This window comes from Melanerpes formicivorus, unplaced genomic scaffold, assembly GCF_026170545.1.
Source record: "Melanerpes formicivorus ecotype bairdi unplaced genomic scaffold, bMelFor1.0.p_v2 SCAF_53, whole genome shotgun sequence".
Taxonomy (NCBI): domain Eukaryota; kingdom Metazoa; phylum Chordata; class Aves; order Piciformes; family Picidae; genus Melanerpes; species Melanerpes formicivorus.
Window position 1 is genome coordinate 3,851,012 of NW_027142405.1, and position 19,249 is coordinate 3,870,260.

Consider the following 19,249-nt stretch of genomic DNA (forward strand, 5'->3'; position numbering starts at 1 on the left):
GTTCCACTGCACAGTGGGAGTGCACTAAAGCCATCTTACACTGCTTCATGCACTTTTGAACTTCCTGCTTTCTAATAACATCTTCTCCCTTCCCATGCTCAAAACATCAGTGACAACTCCTCGAGTGGAGAATTCTTCCATCAGCATGCAGGCAAAATCAAAGTGCAGTCATTTAAGTCACCCGGGAAATTAACTTTTGTTTTGTTTCTGATAATGAGATTAAAAATGCCTGAGTAAAAAAAAAAAAACTAAGAAATAAAAAAGACCAAAAAAATATCTTTTTTTCTTCTACAAAAGTCAGATTGGCTTCTTAAATAGTTGTCATGAACTTTCTGTACTTGTAACTGCAGCTCTAAAGCTTCAATCTCTTCAGACAATAAAACAGTAATATCTCTTCAGTTGTGTTGTAATGGGGTGCAAGGTCCTTCTAAAGCATCAAGTACAAGCAGTGTATGAGTCTGTTACTTTCAGGAACTCTGAATTCACGTAAGTATAGAAACACTAAGATGTTCTATGAGTACAGAAACCAGATTTTTCTTTCCAAGAAATGTGTATGTCAAAATGTAGTCCATGGAGAGTTGTTTGAATTGTTATCATTCTGTTAGATACAGTAGAAAACAAGGAGAAATTAAAGGTATTAATGACGAGCTAGTTAACATTCATTCATAACCTATTGAGATAAGGCTGTTGGCTAAGTATTCTGTTGCAAAAAATGGGAAATGTATTGTGAGGACCAAGAAACATGAACCAACTCTTAGGAGAAGATCTCAGTTGTAAGAGAAATGTGACCAAGAGAACTAAGGAATGGCATTTATTCCTCTTCATGGGGCTTCACCTGGCTTACTGTGTTTGGGTGTAGTGGAGACAGCTGAGAGATGCAAGGAGACTAGAACAGAGCCATTGGAGGACTACTGACACGGTCAGGCTTTCACAAGACTGGTGCATGGGAAGCTAGTGGGTCATCTCGTAGTCTGCAATTACTTCAAAGGCAAATGCAAAGATCATGGTACCAAGCTCTTCTTGATCATACTAGAAAGACATAACAAGTGGGATCAGGTTTTCCAGCCTTAGTTGAGTAATGGTGTTGTCAATAGTCTACTTGTGAGCATAAGGTTAGGCTAGTTGTCCTCTAACGGTAGAGGGCAAACTGCATTCTCCACAGTCTCAAGCTGCACCAGGGGAGGTTTAGGCTGGATGTTAGGAAAAAATTCTTCATAGAGAGAGTGATTGCCCACTGGAATGGGCTGCCTGGGGAGGTGGTGCAGTTGGCATCATTGGAGGTGTTTAGGAGGAGACTTAATGGGGTGCTTGGTGCCATGGTTTAGTTGATTAGATGGTGTTGGATGATGGGTTGAACACGATGATCTTGAAGGTCTCTTCCATCCTGGTCTGGTCTGATCTGGTCTGATCTGGTCTATTCTATTCTATTCTATTCTATTCTATTCTATTCTATTCTATTCTATTCTATTCTATTCTATTGAAATGAGGTTCATCAGAGTACACGACACTGTATACTGCATAGTTTGTTACTTTTAGTGCTATTCAGATACTGTGATCATGAATAGGAATGAAATAAAACAGTCCTCATCTCAGTAGATGAGGAAGAGCCTTACTTGAAGAGTTTAATGAATTAAAACAAGAAACAAAAGAAGAATAAAAGGTTAATTAAAAATATTGTAACAGTACGATGTGGACAGAACGGCGGTTCTGGTATTTTAGGAGTTAAACCTCCTTCTTGGTTTCTGATGGATTCTTTTTTGTTTGTTTCTGTTCCATTGTACCACAGTGTAGCTTTCATCTGCTGTAGAATTCCTGACAAAAAAAACTAGGCACAGTGTGGCTGCTCACACAGTGTTCCCAGTTTTGAAAAACCACTGAATTGTGTTCCCTTTTCTTTGTTGGATAGCTTCTGACAGTCCTCTGTACACATATGATGAAAACTGTATTTAGTGGCTCTCAAGAATTTTTCTTTTTCTTTCAAGTAGTCGTCATAGCTGCCTGATTTTGATTGACAAAAGGCAGAATTCTGACTGCCTTTCAAATCTGTGGCTTTTCTTCCTCAGCTGCCCTGATGTGTCTAAGAGAAAATGAGCTGGTTGTGATCCTCGGCTTTTTATCAGAATGTCCTATGTCAGGCAGAGCATTTAAACCTGCAAGGGTGGGACCATATTGTTGGTACTGCTTATTGCTGTATGTATGTAGGCCATCTGATTCTACAATCTTTTTATTTGTTTGCTTGTTTTTCCAAATAATCTTCATCTTCCTTACCAAAGGGGAAAAAAAAAATCCTGGTATCTTATGCTTAGTCCAAAAACCCCAAGAAAAAACAACATGAAACAGCTACTCATAATAACTTCCAGAACAGCAAACTCTCTTGGTGATCCAGTTTTAATTTTATAGGTAGCCTCTTACTGGGAAGCACACTACATCCAATGGCATCCTGGCCTGCTTCAAGAACAGTGTGGCCAGCAGGAGCAGGGAGGTCATCTGCCCCTGTACACTGCACTGGTTAGGCCACACCTTGAGTGCTGTGTCCAGTTCTGGGCCCCTCAGTTTAGGAAAGATGTTGACTTGCTGGAACGAGTCCAGAGAAGGGCAACAAAGTTGGTGAGGGGTTTGGAACACAAGCCCTATGAGGAGAGGCTGAGGGAGCTGGGGTTGCTTAGCCTGGAGAGGAGGAGGCTCAGGGGTGACCTTATTGCTCTCTACCACTGCCTGAAGGGAGGTTGTAGACAGGCAGATGTTGGTCTTTTCTCCCAGGCAGCCAGGACCAGAACAAGAGGACACAGTCTCAGGCTGCGCCAGGGGAGGTTTAGGCTGGATGTTAGGAAGAAGTTCTACACAGAGTGATTGCCCTCTGGAATGTGCTGCCCAGGGAGGTGTTGGAGTCACCATCATTGGTGGTGTTCAGGAGGAGACTTGATGTGGTGCTTGGTGCCATGGTTTAGTTGTTTAGGTGGGTTGGATTGGATGATGGGTTGGACACGATGATCTTGAAGGTTTTTTCCAACCTGGTCTATTCTTTTCTACACTTCTGGGGTAAAAATTGGATTATTTAATTTTCATTCAACTCTAATTTCACTTTTTTTAGCCATTGTGTCAACAAAGTTTTACATTACAACCATTGGCCGTGCATGTGTGCAACTTGAAGCCTGCCTAGACTTTGAACCTGAGAGGCAGTATAAAGTTTCACAAATTAATTAGAATAACAGTGCGCCCTAGACTGCACTTCTTTTATGTTTAAGTAGAGGAATAGAACTACAAGTAGGAAGATGGGGAAAGTAAAGCGTGGTAAATGGTCAGTTAACAAAAGGTGAAGGAAAGATATGCCACAAATGCAACGATAGAATGTTGTAGTTCCTACAGGAATGTGTAGGGAGAACAGAGGAATCGAATAAGAGTCAAGTGGGTTATACCAAAGTTCACTTGTGCCTTTGATTTCCATTCCTTTAATCTGTAAGAACTTTAATGTCTCTTTCCAAGTGTATTTGCAGGAAATTTCCTTTCACTGGTTTTGACACACGTAAATCTGATTAAATAGTGCATCTGTTTATGCAAAACTAAATTCAGAATAGGATTTCATTTTCATCTTTGAAGGGGGAGAATGCAACCTTACTTTTCTGAAATAGTAGAGAGAATGTGAAAAAGCTTCTCTTTGGAGGGGGAAAGTTGTGGTGGAATGTAAAAGACAAGATAAAGATAAGAGTTTGGAACTACTTCTTATGAAAACTCTTGTCACTGTCATTTCCTTAGATCCTTGCTGAAGAAAGGCTAGTATGAAACTGGAGACATGCAAAGGCAGTGAAATGTTTTTAGAACCATGCTACAACCTGTCATGTGCATACTGAAGGACACAAAGCTCCGAGGTTATGCAGAAACTAGACATTTCTTTTTTTATTCTATATTTTTTAAAAGGCAATTCCAGTGTTTGCCACTTGCAACACCTCCCTGGCAGTACGGCTACCAGCAGCATCTGCTTTGCAATGCTGAGTTGTTGGAACATCAATATACCTGATCCTCTATGCCTCAAAGAAGTTGAGAGTTAAAATTACTTGTGCTGGCAGCAGAGAGCTAAAGATCAGTAGTAAAAGGAGTAAGGCAGAAAAGGCAGCGAGTGCTGGCCATGACCATAGTTTTGTGATGTATACACTTGGAGGTGCATGTATGTAGTTTAAAGCCATAGTGATAAATTTAACAACAGCAACAAAAAAATCTTCTTTCTTGAGAGCCAGAAATAGATAAACCAAATAAAATGTTAATAGTAGAAAACATTGTCTTAGGTATTATCTTTGCTGGGCTTAAACTTGCTGGGATTGCCAGACCAGTCAACGTGCTGAACTCACTCATAAATCTGTACTGGGCACAAATGAAGATGTAATCCAGTTCAGTGTGTCTGTTTAGGAGTGTCTTGATAAATGTTTGGTATTTAATGGGTTTTTTTCAACAGAGTTCAAAGAATGAGATGGGCTTTTATTTCCCCATTTTTAACTGAAACATGCTAAAGGTTTTTCATTGACAATCAGTAATAAAAGACCTACTGCAGGAAGACAGCCTTATCTAAGACAGTAGTTAGACATTTGCCTAATTGTGATCTTAAGTAATTTAACTTCAGTGAGTAGGTAAGGATCTGAAGGGTTGTGATTATTTTACTTGGAGAATGTGTACTTGCTCTTGGTGAAGCCAGGCTTTACTATTGAAAGTCCTGCATGACCAGCCCAGTGAAGATTTAGGGTTTATTCCTTCATCACATTAGGATTTATTCCTTCATCACATCTCTTTCTGAATACATTTGGATGTGATTTCAATTTGGTAAAATATTTGTACTGTTGCTTGTTAGGAATAAGCTCTTTACCATGAGGCTAGTGGAACACTGGAACAGGTTGCCCAGGGAGGTAGATGAGGTCCCATCTGTGGAGCTATTCAAGGTGAGGCTCGTCAAGGCTCTGGGCAACCTCATCTAGTTGAGGATGTCCCTGTTGACTGCAGAGGGGATTGGCCTTGATGACCTTTGGAGATCTTTTCCAACCCAAACCATTCTATGATTCTAAAAGCCTTTGCAGGAGGAAAAGACCACTGAAACACTGTATTTTTCTGAGTAAGGATTGCTCAAGAGTAACTGTTGGATCTTTAGTTGCTGCCTATAAAGTTACACTTACAGGAAATTTGAGTAAAACTCAGGCACAGACTTGACTGGGTCTACAATTTAAAACTAGATAGTCTGTTGCAGGCAAACCTGCAGTTACTTCACTTGTGTGCCAAGTAGCTGGATGAAACCAAATTTTCATTGAAACCAAGATATAGGAACTAATGCAATGAGCTGTGTTGGGAAAATCCCTGTAGTTTGGAAGCAGCTGCTAATCCGTCAGTTTTGAGTGTGATGAATGCAAGCATCTGCTAGAAAAGCCTGGCTGGATCTGTTAAACTTGAAAGGCAGAAGTTTGAGTAGTGCATTCAAATGCATTTTTTCTGAGAGTGGGAATGATGCAGGAAGTGTAATGCATATTCTTACAGATACTGCAAGTATCCAGACAGAGATAAACCACACTTGCTTCCTTAGATAGCCTGAGTGTCTCGAGGTTATTCTCAGAGCTGTCTCCTCACCTCCTATAGAAGGCTCTATTGGTGGAATTATTATATGTTTGTTTGTTTAGTTAGTGCTTTTATTTTTTGCTTGGAGCACATCTTTATGACCTCAGTTTGAAGTCTGATAGAGCAAATGTTTGTGGTTTTGAAATGTTTTCACAAAAGGTGTGCTTGCTTTTGTCAGGAGCGCAATGTGCAACTTACTTCTCCCCTTTTATGTGTTACCTGATGGTTTTTGCCAAAGAAGACAAGTTCAGAGGGTGCAGGGTGGTACCTAGAGGGTTCATGAAACTCGAGCTCATCATAGATAAAACAATTTCCATATCCTTACCTTTTTTCCATTTCCTTCCCAAGAGCTTTCTCTGTATGTCTGTTTCAGTGCTGCTGCAGCCCTTTCCCCATGAGCTAAGAACGAATTGAAGAAAAAACAAACAACAACAAACTTGACACACTGGCTTCCTCCTATATTAGTGAGTTGAATGGGGCCCTGGAAGGGTACAGAGCTTGAAGCAGAGGAGGGTGATGCCAGATAGTCAGAAATGAGAGAGGTTGGAGCTGGAGAAAGGTAGAAGCAATAGCAGACAGGGAGGATGGGAAGCAAGCCTCTGGCTGCTGCTGAGGCATGAGGTTGGCTCAAAGCCTGTGAAGCCACAGTTTAAGGTAGCATTTTTAATTTTTCAAACAGCAGTTAGCTGTGTGATTTTTATGGATTTCCAGGAGTGTATTCCAGATGCTATACAGGCCCCATCTTTTCATTCCAGGGATGTTGTGCTGCCTTTAAAACTTGTGGCTTCCTAATGATTAATTCAGCAGATGAGACACTTGGAAGATCTTTCACACATTTGAATTTTTACCTAAATAGCATTTCTTTTTCCCTGGAGACATCACATCATTTCTACAGCCTGGGAAGGAGTATCCTCCTGATTTTGCTTTTTATATCCCTTGGCAGTCTGATCTCATCATATACCCAGCTCATGCTGTATTCAGCTGAAACTAGCTTAGCAGAACTTTTTCATGTGTGCTAACATTTCTTTGGCCCTTTCTAGATACAAATTCCCTGCTGAATTATGGCTTCACACCATTATAAAATATCTTATTAAGGGTTGTGTGGATTTTGTGACAGAAGGCCATGAGAATGGCATGAATAGACTATACTGGTGTGCTGCACAATTTGATTTAACTGTACACATCTTAACGTGGAAGTTGTGGCTTTGTGCTGGTACTGCAGTGAGAAGAGGAATAGTGTGTGTGCTATAAGTAATTCATTGAAGTAGAAACTTACTTGAGGGTATAGTCAGTTGGAGCTGCCTGGTAGGATTCAGGTTGAAATTTTCATTGCAGGATCCATTTTAATTTCAGCTAAAGGTATTTCCTGTTAAATTTTGGCATTAGTTGCTCTTGCTATTTTATGAACATCAGTAAATTTGCTGACGACACCAAGCTGGGGGCAGGAGTTGATCTGCTGGAGGGTAGAGAGGCTCTGCAGAGAGACCTTGACAGGCTGGGCAGATGGGCAGAATCCAACGGCATGAGATTTAACACATCCAAGTGCCAGGTTCTGCACATTGGCCACAGCAACCCCATGCAGTGCTACAGGCTGGGGTCAGAGTGGCTGGAGAGCAGCCAGGCAGAGAGGGACCTGGGGGTACTGGTTGATGGTAGGCTGAACATGAGCCTGCAGTGTGCCCAGGCAGCCAAGAGGGCAAATGGCATCCTGGCCTGCATCAGGAACAGTGTGGCCAGCAGGAGCAGGGAGGTCATTCTGCCCCTGTACACTGCACTGGTTAGGCCACACCTTGAGTCCTGTGTCCAGTTCTGGGCCCCTCAGTTTAGGAAGGATGTTGACTTGCTGGAACAAGTCCAGAGAAGAGCAACAAAGTTGGTGAGGGGTTTGGAACACAAGCCCTATGAGGAGAGGCTGAGGGAGCTGGGGTTGCTCAGCCTGGAGAAGAGGAGACTCAGGGGTGACCTTATTGCTCTCTACAACTACCTTAAGGGAGGTTGTAGACAGGTGGATGATGGTCTCTTCTCCCAGGCAACCAGTACCAGAACAGGAGGACACAGTCTCAGGCTGTGCCACGGGAGGTTCAGGTTGGATATTAGGAAGAAGTTCTATACAGAAAGAGTGATTGCCCATTGGAATGTGCTGCCCAGGGAGGTGGTGGAGTCGCCGTCATTGGAGGTGTTCAGAAGGAGACTTGATGGGGTGCTTGGTGCCATGGGTTAGCTGTTTGGGTGGGTTGGATTGGATGATGGGTTGGACGCGATGATCTTGAAGGTCTCTTCCAACCTGGTTTGGTTTATTGTAAATAAAAACATCTCCCAACTACTCTCAATGCAAAGCTTAACAAGCTCACTGTAAAGCAATTTCCCCCTGAGTTCACTGCTTTTACTGGAGATTGTTCTCTTGCTTCTTCTCTTACTTGTATTTGACTGCACCATGCTAAGGGTAAGATCTCTGTGTTTGTTGGTATCAGAGACCTTTTTTTTTCCTGTGGTGATACCACACCTGAGCAACCATGCTGTGAAAAGGTGGGGCAGGTTCCTGCACTAGCTGCCAGGCTGTCCCGCAGTGTTGCTGTGCACACACTGCCAATGGAGAAAATGCTTACTGGGGGCTTTTTTGGAGGGTGAAGGGGATTTTTTTTATCTTGGAACTCAGGAAGAAAATACTAGAGGATCCATGCAGCAACACACTGCATAAAATTATGTGGGAAATACTCTCATTTGGGCAGGTTTCTAACAGAAATAGAAGTGCATGTAAGCAGCACAGAAGTTTCCTCCTGTCCTAGGAACAAATTCTTTGTACTGTTACTTGTTAGGAACAAGCTATTTAGCATGAGGGTGATGGAACAGATTGCCCATGGAGGTAGTTGAGGTCACATCTCTGGAGCTATTCAAGGTGAAGATTGACAGGGCTCTGGGCAACCTGATCTAGTTGAAGATGCTCCTGCTGACTGCAGAAGGGGTTGGACTCGGATGACCTTTGCAGGACCCATCCAACCCAGACCATTCTATGATTCTAACATCTCAAATTTGCTTTGTAAAAAACAGAATACATGGAATGTATTTCATTAGGTCTGATAGTACAGTTACAGTTGTCATGGCTGTACCTGTGGTGGAGTTGCATTGCAGATCTTTTACAAGTCTTCTACTGTATGCAGCAATTTTTTGCATGCCTCAGTTGTTTCTTATCCTTTTTTTTTTGTTCCTCCTGCCATTATTTAGGAAGTAGCTTGAATAATACCTTTCTTTAAAAAAGAATTGCTCCAATTCAGATCTTGCCAGTAATGTTTAGAAAAAGAATGCATCCCTAGAAAATGTTTCTTGAGTCAATTAAATTGAAACTAGAAGGTGAGATTCTTGTAATTGAAAAATAGAAAGGAAGTCTGAAAGGGAAGATATTTATTCATGCCGCCTACCAGATTCCATGAGGTATCATTCTCATTACAACTACAACAACAACAACAGCAACAACAACAACAACAATAATAATAATAATAAACAACCAGGTTGGAGGAGACCTTCAAGATCATCACGTCCAACCCATTATCCAATCCAGCCCACCTAAACAACTAAACCATGGCACCAAGCATCCCATCCAGTCTCTTCTTAAACACTTCCACTAATGGTGACTCCACCACCTCCCTGGGCAGCCTATTCCAATGGCCAATCACTCTCTCTGTGAAGAATTTCTTTCTAACACCCAGTCTAAACCTCCCCTGGTGCAGCTTGAGACTGTGTCCTCTTGTGCTGGTACTGGCTGCCTGGGAGAAGAGACCATCATCCGCCTGTCTACAACCTCCCTTCAGGTAGTTGTAGAGAGCAATAAGGTCACCCCTGAGTCTCCTCCTCTCCAGGCTAAGCAACCCCAGCTCCCTCAGTCTCTCCTATTCACAGTTTTGAGGGATAAAGGCTTTTCTAAATAGAGTTTCTGTACTAAGTAGATTTCTGAAGAACCATTTTTGTAGGCTTATGTTAATATGAGGAGAGCTCATTAGACCCTATTAAAAGGAGATGACAGTATAGGACTGGAGAGCATATTTGGAGAAGTGGCTGCTTGAAAATGAGGCAAATATCTTCATAATTTCCTTACAAAGGTTTTTCATTTCTGGTGGGTTTCATGGACTGTACAGTGTCTTAGGTATAGCATGGAAATACCTTATGGTTGAGAATTCAATTCTGACATTTCCACTTAATTGCATTTTAAAGTGAAAAAAAAAAAAGGAAGTAAACCCTTGCTCTACAGAATTCTTTACTCTGTGGAGACCTGCATGACTTTAAAAAAGTTAAATGAAAGCCGTGCTTATTATGAAGAATATTCAGTTTAACTTTTCCCCCCAGCTCCAGTCGTAGTCCCAGAAGATAAGGCAAAATGTTAAAGCTGTGAAATAACATTAAAATGCCATTTAATGTGTCAAGGGAAACTTTGTTTATTTTTTTTTTCTCAGCTAAAAAGACTCAAATAAAAGCTTTTCCTTCAGTAGTGCTCACAGGTTTTCAAGTAGATGGAGGTGGCTGATGCTAGCAGCCGATGACACCAGATGCAGAGCTGCCCAGGGATGTGTGCTTTGTTTGCTGGAGACAGGTCTTACTGTCTTGCCTGGAGGCATTAGGTTGAGTCTGTTAGGCTATACAGATAGTGATTTTCATCTTTGGAGTTAGTGGAGTGTCACATGGTGCTGTGTGACATTTTCAGGTAGTGCACTAAGTAGGATTTTTGGTGTTTTACATTTTTTACTTGGATGTGTAGAAGTAGGTGACTTTTATTGAAGTTTGGCAAACCCTTTAAATATTTAGAATTGAAAGAAAAAAGCATTGTAGATTTTGGAGATGTGTTGCCAGACTCCCTGCCCAAGATTATATATATATATATATATACTTAATGAGCATTTCATCATAGTTCTTTATCCACAGAAATATTATCAAGGAAGAGATTAAATGATTTGCATTTATGTTATCATAGTATCAGTCAGGGTTGGAAGGGACCTCAAGGATCATCTAGTTCCAACCCCCCTGCCATGGGCAGGGACACCCCACACTAGATCAGCCTGGCCAGAGCCTCGTCCAGCCTGCTCTTAAACACCTCCAGGGACGGGGCCTCGACCACCTCCCTGGACAACACATTCCAGGGTTTCACCACTCTCATGGTGAAGAACTTCCTCCTCACATCCAGCCTGAATCTCCCCACCTCCAGCTTCATTCCATTCCTCCTAGTCCTATCACTAACTGAGATCCTGAGAAGTCCCTCCCCAGCCCTCCTATAGGTCCCCTTCAGATACTGGAAGGCCACAATTAGGTCACCTCGGAGCCTTCTCTTCTGCAGACTGACCAGCCCCAACTCCTTCAGTCATTTCAGCATGCAAGTAGAGGGCCAGTGAAGCTCTGTGTGATGAATGTCTGAAGATTTCCTGAAAATCCTGTAAACCAAAATTGAACACTTCACAGAGATTTGCTGCATTTATGTTAGATTAGGAGGTAATGGGTGTCATACATTTTCCTATTATTTCATACTTGTCTCTGTAGAGTCTATTTAATTTGTTCCTCCAATAGGTATTTGGTGAGGTGGCCTGCAAGCTCATTTCATATTACAATTTGGGTGTAATTTGTAAATAAATTTGTCCATCTTGAGTACTGTGTCCAGTTCTGGGCCACTCAGTTTAGGAAAGATGTTGACTTGCTGGAACGAGTCCAGAGAAGGGCAACAAAGCTGGGGAGAGGTCTGGAGCACAAGCCCTGTGAGGAGAGGCTGAGGGAGCTGGGGTTGCTTATCCTGGAGAAGAGGAGGCCCAGGGGAGACCTTATTGCTCTCTACAACTACCTGAAGGGAGGTTGTAGCCAGGTGGGAGCTGGTCTCTTCTCCCAGGCAGCCAGCACCAGAGCAAGAGGACACAGTCTCAGGCTGCAACAGGGGAGGTTTAGACTGCATGTTAGGAAGAAATTCTTCACAGAGAGAGTGATTGCCCATTGGAATGTGCTGCCCAGGGAGGTGGTGGAGTCACCATCAGTGGAAGTGTTTAAGAGGAGACTTGATGGGGCACTTGGTGCCATGGTTTAGTTGATTAGATGGTGTTGGGTGATATGTTAGACTTGATGACCTCAAAGGTCTTTTCCTATCTTATTGATCCTATCCTATCCTATCCTATCCTATCCTATCCTATCCTATCCTATCCTATCCTATCCTATCCTATCCTATCCTATCCTATCCTATCCTATCCTATCCTATCCTACAAAGTGAAAAGTGAGAGTGGTGGAACTATGGCTGATACCAGCCTGGGTTGTTTTTTATTTTATTTTTTTATTTCTTTTGTTAAATCTGCATTTTCTGGAGTTTTCCAGATGCTGAGTGCAGCATCCTTGTGCTTGTTGAACCTCACTTTCTCTAGTGCATTCAGCTTGGAGGCAGCTCAAACAAGCTGAGGAGTATAAAATTGTTTAAGGAGTTGTTTATTTCTGGTAAGATTTGTGTGTGTGTGTGTGTGGAAAATGTTATGACATGTCTTATCCTGTTCCAACATAGCAGTAAACACTTCATGAATCCATATATTGCTGGAGAAAATACAGATTTGCAAGGTTCCAGTTTGACAGAAGTCTGCCAGGGGGTTGTGATACAGTGTGCAACTGTGAAAGATAGTTCTTAGTGCAACCCATAACACGTTAGAACCAGAAAATCTGCTAAAATTATTCAGTGCTTCTCTTCTTTACTGTTTCACAAATTGTAATGCAGTAGTCATGCTGGGTTAACGTGTTAATGGATGATCTTCCAAGTTTAATGAACATAAGCAGGCTTTGCATCTGTTTTGTATGCAGCCAATAGTTATGTTCAGGCCTTCCTGTAGTTTCAGGACTCTGTGATGGCTCGATATTCACTGCTGAATTGAAAATGAGTCAGAGTACTGCTAGCAAAGTGAGCAATGTTAGCATATCTTAGTGGTTTGGTTTCCTACTTGGGAGAAAGGTAGCATCAAAGCTAAGGAAAGATGTAAGTTAATATCCTGAGAAATGTTTCTCTGCCAAAGGCAAGCAGTTCAAGCTTGAAAATGCTCAGTGTGATTTTAAATAAGCATTTACATGAGGATTTTAAAGTAGATGCACATTTTAAAGTAAACACCATAAAACTGATATAGCTGGTCATTTCTGACTGGTATGACATAAATACTGTGCTCTGAGCCAGTGGCTGCTGATTGTATGGGCTGTCCATTGCATTCTGTCTGACTTCTGATTGCATTTAATATCTGTCTCATTTTCTTGGCCAGATTCTCTGCTATCATTGTGACAAGTGAAGGTTAATTTAACTTGCTTAGGGCTTCCACAGTTATACTTTTGCCCATGATACACAGTGGTAGTGGCCTCTGTAGATACTCCCCAAAATGAGCCACATGTGCCATAGCTTCATGTGGGGTTCTTTTGGTATGTTGGTTTCTTTGGTTTCTTGAGGCTCAAACTTGTACAGGTTGCTTTGGATTTGGGAACGTTTGTGGTTGCTTTCCCATGTCATGTGCAATATGACTACTTTGAGGTTGAAAATGATCAGTTTTGTAGATATTAACACCAAGTCTGTCTTGTCCTTCTTTAGGAAAGCCCAAGAAGGGAAGAAGAAAGTGGTTCTAGCAGGCTGTGTGCCACAAGCCCAACCTCGTCAGGACTACCTGAAAGGCTTGAGTATCATAGGGGTATGTATCTTTATCAATTAGAAAACAAGGGGTTTCATAGATGCTTTCTGTAGGTCAGTGTCAATGTGCGGGCTTAGTTGCCTTTCTTTTGGAAAAAGCAGCAGAGAAGCTTCATGTCCTGTGTCATATCCTGTCCCATCCATGTCCTGTCTGTCCATTCCCCTCACGTTTGTCCTCTTGTATTTTGCAGCAGTTAAACTTCGTTCATCCAGGGTGATTTGGTTTGGTTACAGCGTTAGGGGAGAAGGAAAGGGATAGGGTTGGTGGAACTGAATTCCAGTTCCCTTTTGGTGTCTGAAAATGTCCAGGCTTCATCCAGGATGACTTTAGCTTGGGAAACTTGAAGTTTAACTTTTGTATTTGTTTGTTTGTTTGTTTTCTTTCTTCCTCCCCCAGTTTTTAAAAACTTATCTTCTAAGCTACAATGTAATTTCTGAAAGTTAGCTTCCTTATCTTCATTTTGTTTACTAGAACTGTGGTTTACTGAAAAATATTTGTAATTTTGTATTTGTTACAGAGTGATTTCTATTAGGAGTTAAATTAGGCTCTTAATGCAGCGTTCCCAAGTACTTTTGAATCGAATGTGGCAATACTGAAATGTGATCTTTGCAGTAAGGACACTGTCTTCTGTCATTGCTGTGGTAAAATTCACTGTCCTTTAAGTAATAGGGGCTTCAGCTCAGAAACTGTTAACAGAAGCAAAGCTGTGGTGATATTGTCCATGTTTTCAGTTTGCACTTTCAGGATTTTCCTATCCTTGTACGAAAGGTACACATGAGGGGGTGACTGTATTCAAAGGATGTGGGTTATCTTACTATTGCAAAATATTTTTGAAAGGCCATCTTCATGGAACTGAGACATAGAAAATGTTCTGTTGGCAGTGGGATATTGATTCAGCTTTAAACTTTTAAACATTATGTGTATGGGTTTGGAAATCTTGCCTTACCTCCAGGTTGGTCTCGTCTTCGAGTTGGCTGAGAGATAGACTTGATTTATTGTTGCTTATGCAAGCTCTGCTACTTTATTTTGTTGTTATTATTAAAAAGAACAATGTTGTTTAAGCATGTGGTTATTTACCAGCCAGTACAACTCCCTTGGGGTGGCTTTCTGGAGGCAAAGTGTGTCAGAGGGCTCTTCCACTTATCTTGTTGTGACAGAGGAGGAAGTCGCAATGTAGCTAGCAAAGAAAATCTAAGTGAGGGCTTGTTTCGATCTGCACTTGAGAAACAGAGGACTGAACTTCCGCTGTTCTTTCTTTATTATTTCACTTGGGTAGAAGGGAAGGAAGGGCAACTTTATATCCCTCTTAACCATTTGTGACTTGTGCTTTTTTGTGGTTTCTTTCAGTCATTGCAACTTCTAAAAATCATGTGGGTTGGGGGTTGTTGCCATAGGCTGTGTATAAGAAAAGGAGCCCTTCTCTGGAAGGGGGAAGCTTCAGGTAGTAATAAACCTGCCAAATTTTAAAAGTACATAAAACACATAATGATGCATTACATAGGTTTGCAACACTCAGGTAGTTTTCAAAGCTTGCTAATTTATCTTTGGTGCATCTACTTCAAACTCAAGTGCACATATGGTATTGCAAAGAGAAGTCAATTCTTGTAGTTAGGAGTTGTCCTTCACTCTTTCTTCTAAGTTCTTAAAAAACCCACCACCAACAACAAAAAACCCCAACCAAATCCCTTTGTTTATGCTGATTCTTGTGAGGGGATGATAAGGTAATGATTTTGCAGATAGGCTATATTCCAGGACTCAAGAGTGGATGTAGGTAGTTACTTCCTCACTTCCTGAGCTGTATACAAGGGCATACAAAACCTTTGTTCCCAGTGCTAAATTGAACCATTGGAATGAAAGGAAGTGTTTCTTTGATACTTGTCTGGAGTTCTAAGGTATTTGATATCCCAATGATGCTACAGGTTGGACCCCAGGACCAGTTTGCTGAGGGTTCATGGATCTCAAAATGCTTTACAAACATCATAGAATTGCTTGGTTAGAGAAGAACTTGGGATTGAGTCCAACTATAACCTAATCTTCCTCTACACAACTGCTAGACTATGTCACTGATCTCCACATCCAAACATCTCCAGGCATGGGGGCCTCAGGAATCCCTGGGCAGCCTGTTCCCATGCTCCCTAACCTTTTTGATGAAGGAATTTTTCCTGATATTCAATATAAACCTCCCCTGTGCAGCTTATAACTGTTGCTTTTAGTGCTGTTCCTCGTCATCAAGAAGAGGCTGTCTTCCTCCTCCTTCCAGCCTCCCTTCAGAGGAGGGGGTTTTGTGACTGAAGTGCAGCACCCAGCACTTGGCCTTGTTGAATGCCATACGGTTAACCATGTATCTGTACTTTGAAATAATCAGACTTACTGGACATACTTGAGAGCACGGGGCCTTAGTGAACACCTCTGTTCCATTAAAGGCATACAGTAGCCCCACAGGTGAGCGGATCTTTTCCCAAATGTCAACCCCAATTCTCCTTCCTTCCTTCTCCATCTTTCCTAAATTGACATCTACCATCAAAGACTTGTTGTCTTCTGCTGTACACCCATTTTTGAAGAGAAGAATTTCAGACCATTCTTGCATCTGCACAAAGTGTCACCAAGGCTGTAATCCCTCCTCTGCTGCTGTGCTGCGCGTCAGAAGGTGCAGGTCCTGTGCATGGTACTTAGTGCAACTTGGCCAAGTTGAACCTGAAATCCCTGCTTGCAAGCTGTGAAAATCTCTCTGCAGAGGCTCCCTGTATTCCCCTGACCTCCAAATAACCCTTCTCTGTGGCTGTTTCATTCTATAAGACAAGCTTTAGGTATTTATTGTTTTTAATGCACAGTATGAGACTGTGAAGTGTGATTAGTGGAAGTGCTGAATGCTCCCAGTAGCAACACATAACACTGGGAGCACTACTGTCAAGTAGATTCTTCAATATCAAAAATGATAAGTACATTGCAAAAACCAGACACTTGACTTCTCAAGCTGTATATCTATAATTGCTCAACACTTTAATATCTCCATTTGTAAAAACCCTTCAGTGAGCATCATGTGCTATCATGAAAGAAGATAACTATGGTAACCTTACCAAGGTGCCAAGTGCCTGTACATCCCTGCTTGTTTGGGGTTCTGTGTGAGTATGATCTGCTGTGTGCTATTGCTGATGTTGAGGTCATACAGATTTCAGTGATGTTTGCAAACCCTCGTGGAGTTTTAAGGTCAGACTGCATTAAAGACTGCAAGCCTCTCTGCTGCCTGGACACTGGAGCCTTGCATAGATTCAAATACCCAACATGTGTTTCGTGGAAGAGAAATCTGATGGAATTTTGTTTTGAATTCTTTGAATTAGCAGAACTTTTTGGAAAGTGTGCTGAAAACCAGGAAACAGGTGCACACTGTAACTTATAGTCAAGAATGATTTCATGCAAAATTCAAGCTCAGTGAGTTCCTCTCAGCTGGTTGACTTTGGCTTTTGAATTGCCACATGGATATCCAGACATGATGCTTGAACCTGGAAAGTTAGGAATGAATTGCTCTTAAGCTTCTGCTTTTAACAAGAAAACTGGATGTACAAATAGAAGATGTTCATAACCTCACTGGTTACATACTGTCCTATGAATCAAAAGGCGTAGGAATTCAGGTAAGAGTTATACTTCAGCTGCGTCAGTGGTTAGCAATGAAAAATCACTTTACATGCTTTTCTGGGGTAGCCTTCTTCCCTTTAATGTTTGTGTAGCCTTCTTCACACCACCTTCATAAACCAGAAATATTGCCCTTTACTATGGTCAGTGTTGTCAGGAAAGGTTTTAACCACAGATGTTATCCCTCTGAAGCCGAAGTGGCTAGTCACATGCCTTTTGAAGTTACGTATTAAGGCCTGGGTTTATACTGCCTAAGTGCTGTAATTTGAGAGACTGTTTTGTTCAGCTCCCTTTATGGTCAATGAAGATAATTATCTCTAAGATAATTTAGATCTTTAGAAGATCTGAAGTGACTTTTGAAGCCCTGTATTCCCTTTTATTGGATTTAGAGAAGGGGTAGGCTGAGTAGGCTTTTAACATCCAACATGTGACAGAGCTGCCTAAACAAGCTGAGATGAAACTGAAGAGTTGAACTGGAGTATTAAAAATCTATAGGATTATAGATAGTAGGTTGTAATTACCTAAGATGATTTTATTTTTATAGCAATGGATTTGTTTCTCTGTGGGAATGAAAACCAGACATTTGGAGGGTTTCTCCTAGATGAGAAAAAGAGATGGGTTTTACCTCAAGTAGTATGTTATATATATGTGTGCTCACTCCCAGGGTGCTCATAATCAGCTGAGTGATGTTGCCTTCAGCGGTTGTCTTGTGTGCAAGCAAGCTGCTGCCCTTTTCTATATTGTAGGTACTGTGTCCTCAGTTTCTCTCAGCCATTGCTAAAGTGGTTTTTTGATGTTTCCCTCCACTCCCTCCCCCCCCCCCCCCATGTGTTCTTCAATAAACATTTCTAGTCCTCAGTATTTACTTCTTCACTGGCTTCAAAATCTTCTTTGTGATAGCCTCTTTTTGACACTTGATGTGCTTAGGCATTGCTTGTTTTATTGCTGATAATTTTTTCTCTGAGAGAATCAGTCACTGTGCCAAGGGAAGGGCACCTGGGTGATGGTCCAGGAGAAATGTTGAAAGCATTGCTGCTGTTCTGTGAACATCAGAAAAGCTGTAACCTTCAGACCTGCTATGGTGGAAAGATGTTTCAATGCTGAAAGAAGCAGGCCATGGAGAGCAACTGCCTTCACTCTGCGGGTGGTGATGAGGGTTCTGCCATTTCTAAACAGTTTTGGTAACTGTCCTTATCTGAGAGAGCTGAAACTCATCAGCAGGTGAAACTATAAACTGGTCTCTAGTTTGGGTTTATTAATGCTGATTCTACCAGGTTAATCCTAATCCCTCAACAGAAACAGCATTTGTCAGCCAGGTGATGTGGATCCCTTTTGACTGCTTTCAAAAACTAGCATGTCAGATGCAGGAATTTTTCTGTGATTTTATGATTTGGGGACAACAGTGTGAGGTGTTTTATGCTCAAATGTGTTAAAGTGGCACCACACTAAGAATCAAAAGATAATTTGAGGGAAACCACTGATTTGAATGTGAGGATGCTTCCCAACTGCTACTGCAACTTTTTCTTTTTTATTACTTTTTTCAGCACCTGGTAGTCAGTCTCTTCTGAGATGAAGGAAGTTCAAGTCACAGTTGTCATGACCACCATGATTATCCTGTACCAATCCTAGTCAGCAGGGGGGGTGTGCTAAGATTCAAATAATTGCCTTAAAGTAAATAAAGGCAAACTGATGCCACATGGCAGATGAATTTGGTTTATTAGACTGGACTGGAGCAGAGGGAAAAGGAGAAGGAAAAGTGAAGAGAGAGGGTGAGTGAGAGAGAATCAGAGAGCAAAAGAAGAGAGATCCCCATTTTCTGGATTCAGCTCATAGAATTATCACAGGAACTGTCCTGGGTTCTTAGTGACAAATTGTGGCAGTTTAGGCTGGGTGCCTCCGGTTGCTGCCACATCAGCTGCACCTCTGGTGTCCAGAGGGTCCAACCCAGTAGGTGGACACAGGAAATAGTGTGTTTCATACCCATAATATCCTGTGCCCTATAAATCCATCTGCAAAGTCATTCTTTCCCTCTTTCTTCCCTCTCTGTTCGCATGGGAGATGCTCCCTGTTGGGTAACAATGACAGAGTATCTCAAGGCCACTTAGGCCTGGCTAGGCCTAATGCCAGGAGGAGAAGGGGTGTGGGGGGCACAGTCTCAGACCTTGGCCAGCCTGAGACTAGCCTAGCAGGGGGAAGAAAGAGCCCTGGGGGTTTTGGGTACACCCTCAGGTGGGGAGAAGGGAAGTTTTGGGAGGCCTTTGGGTGTGCTATAGGGGACTCTCTATACTTTGGGATTCTTTTGTCACTATGCTTGTAGCTTCTGTAAAACACTTGCTGCTTTGCCATTTAAACATTCCATCACT

General features: G+C 41.9%; 1 protein-coding gene across 1 annotated transcript in view; it reads left to right on the forward strand.

Annotated features, from left to right (window-relative positions):
• CDKAL1 (CDK5 regulatory subunit associated protein 1 like 1) overlaps window positions 1–19,249 on the forward strand; it is a 489,452-nt gene that overhangs the window by 131,253 nt on the left and 338,950 nt on the right. Inside the window, exon 6 of the mRNA XM_068160857.1 lies at window positions 13,160–13,256. Within this exon, the coding sequence (XP_068016958.1) occupies window positions 13,160–13,256 (97 nt within the window). The remainder of the gene's footprint in view (window positions 1–13,159; window positions 13,257–19,249) is intronic.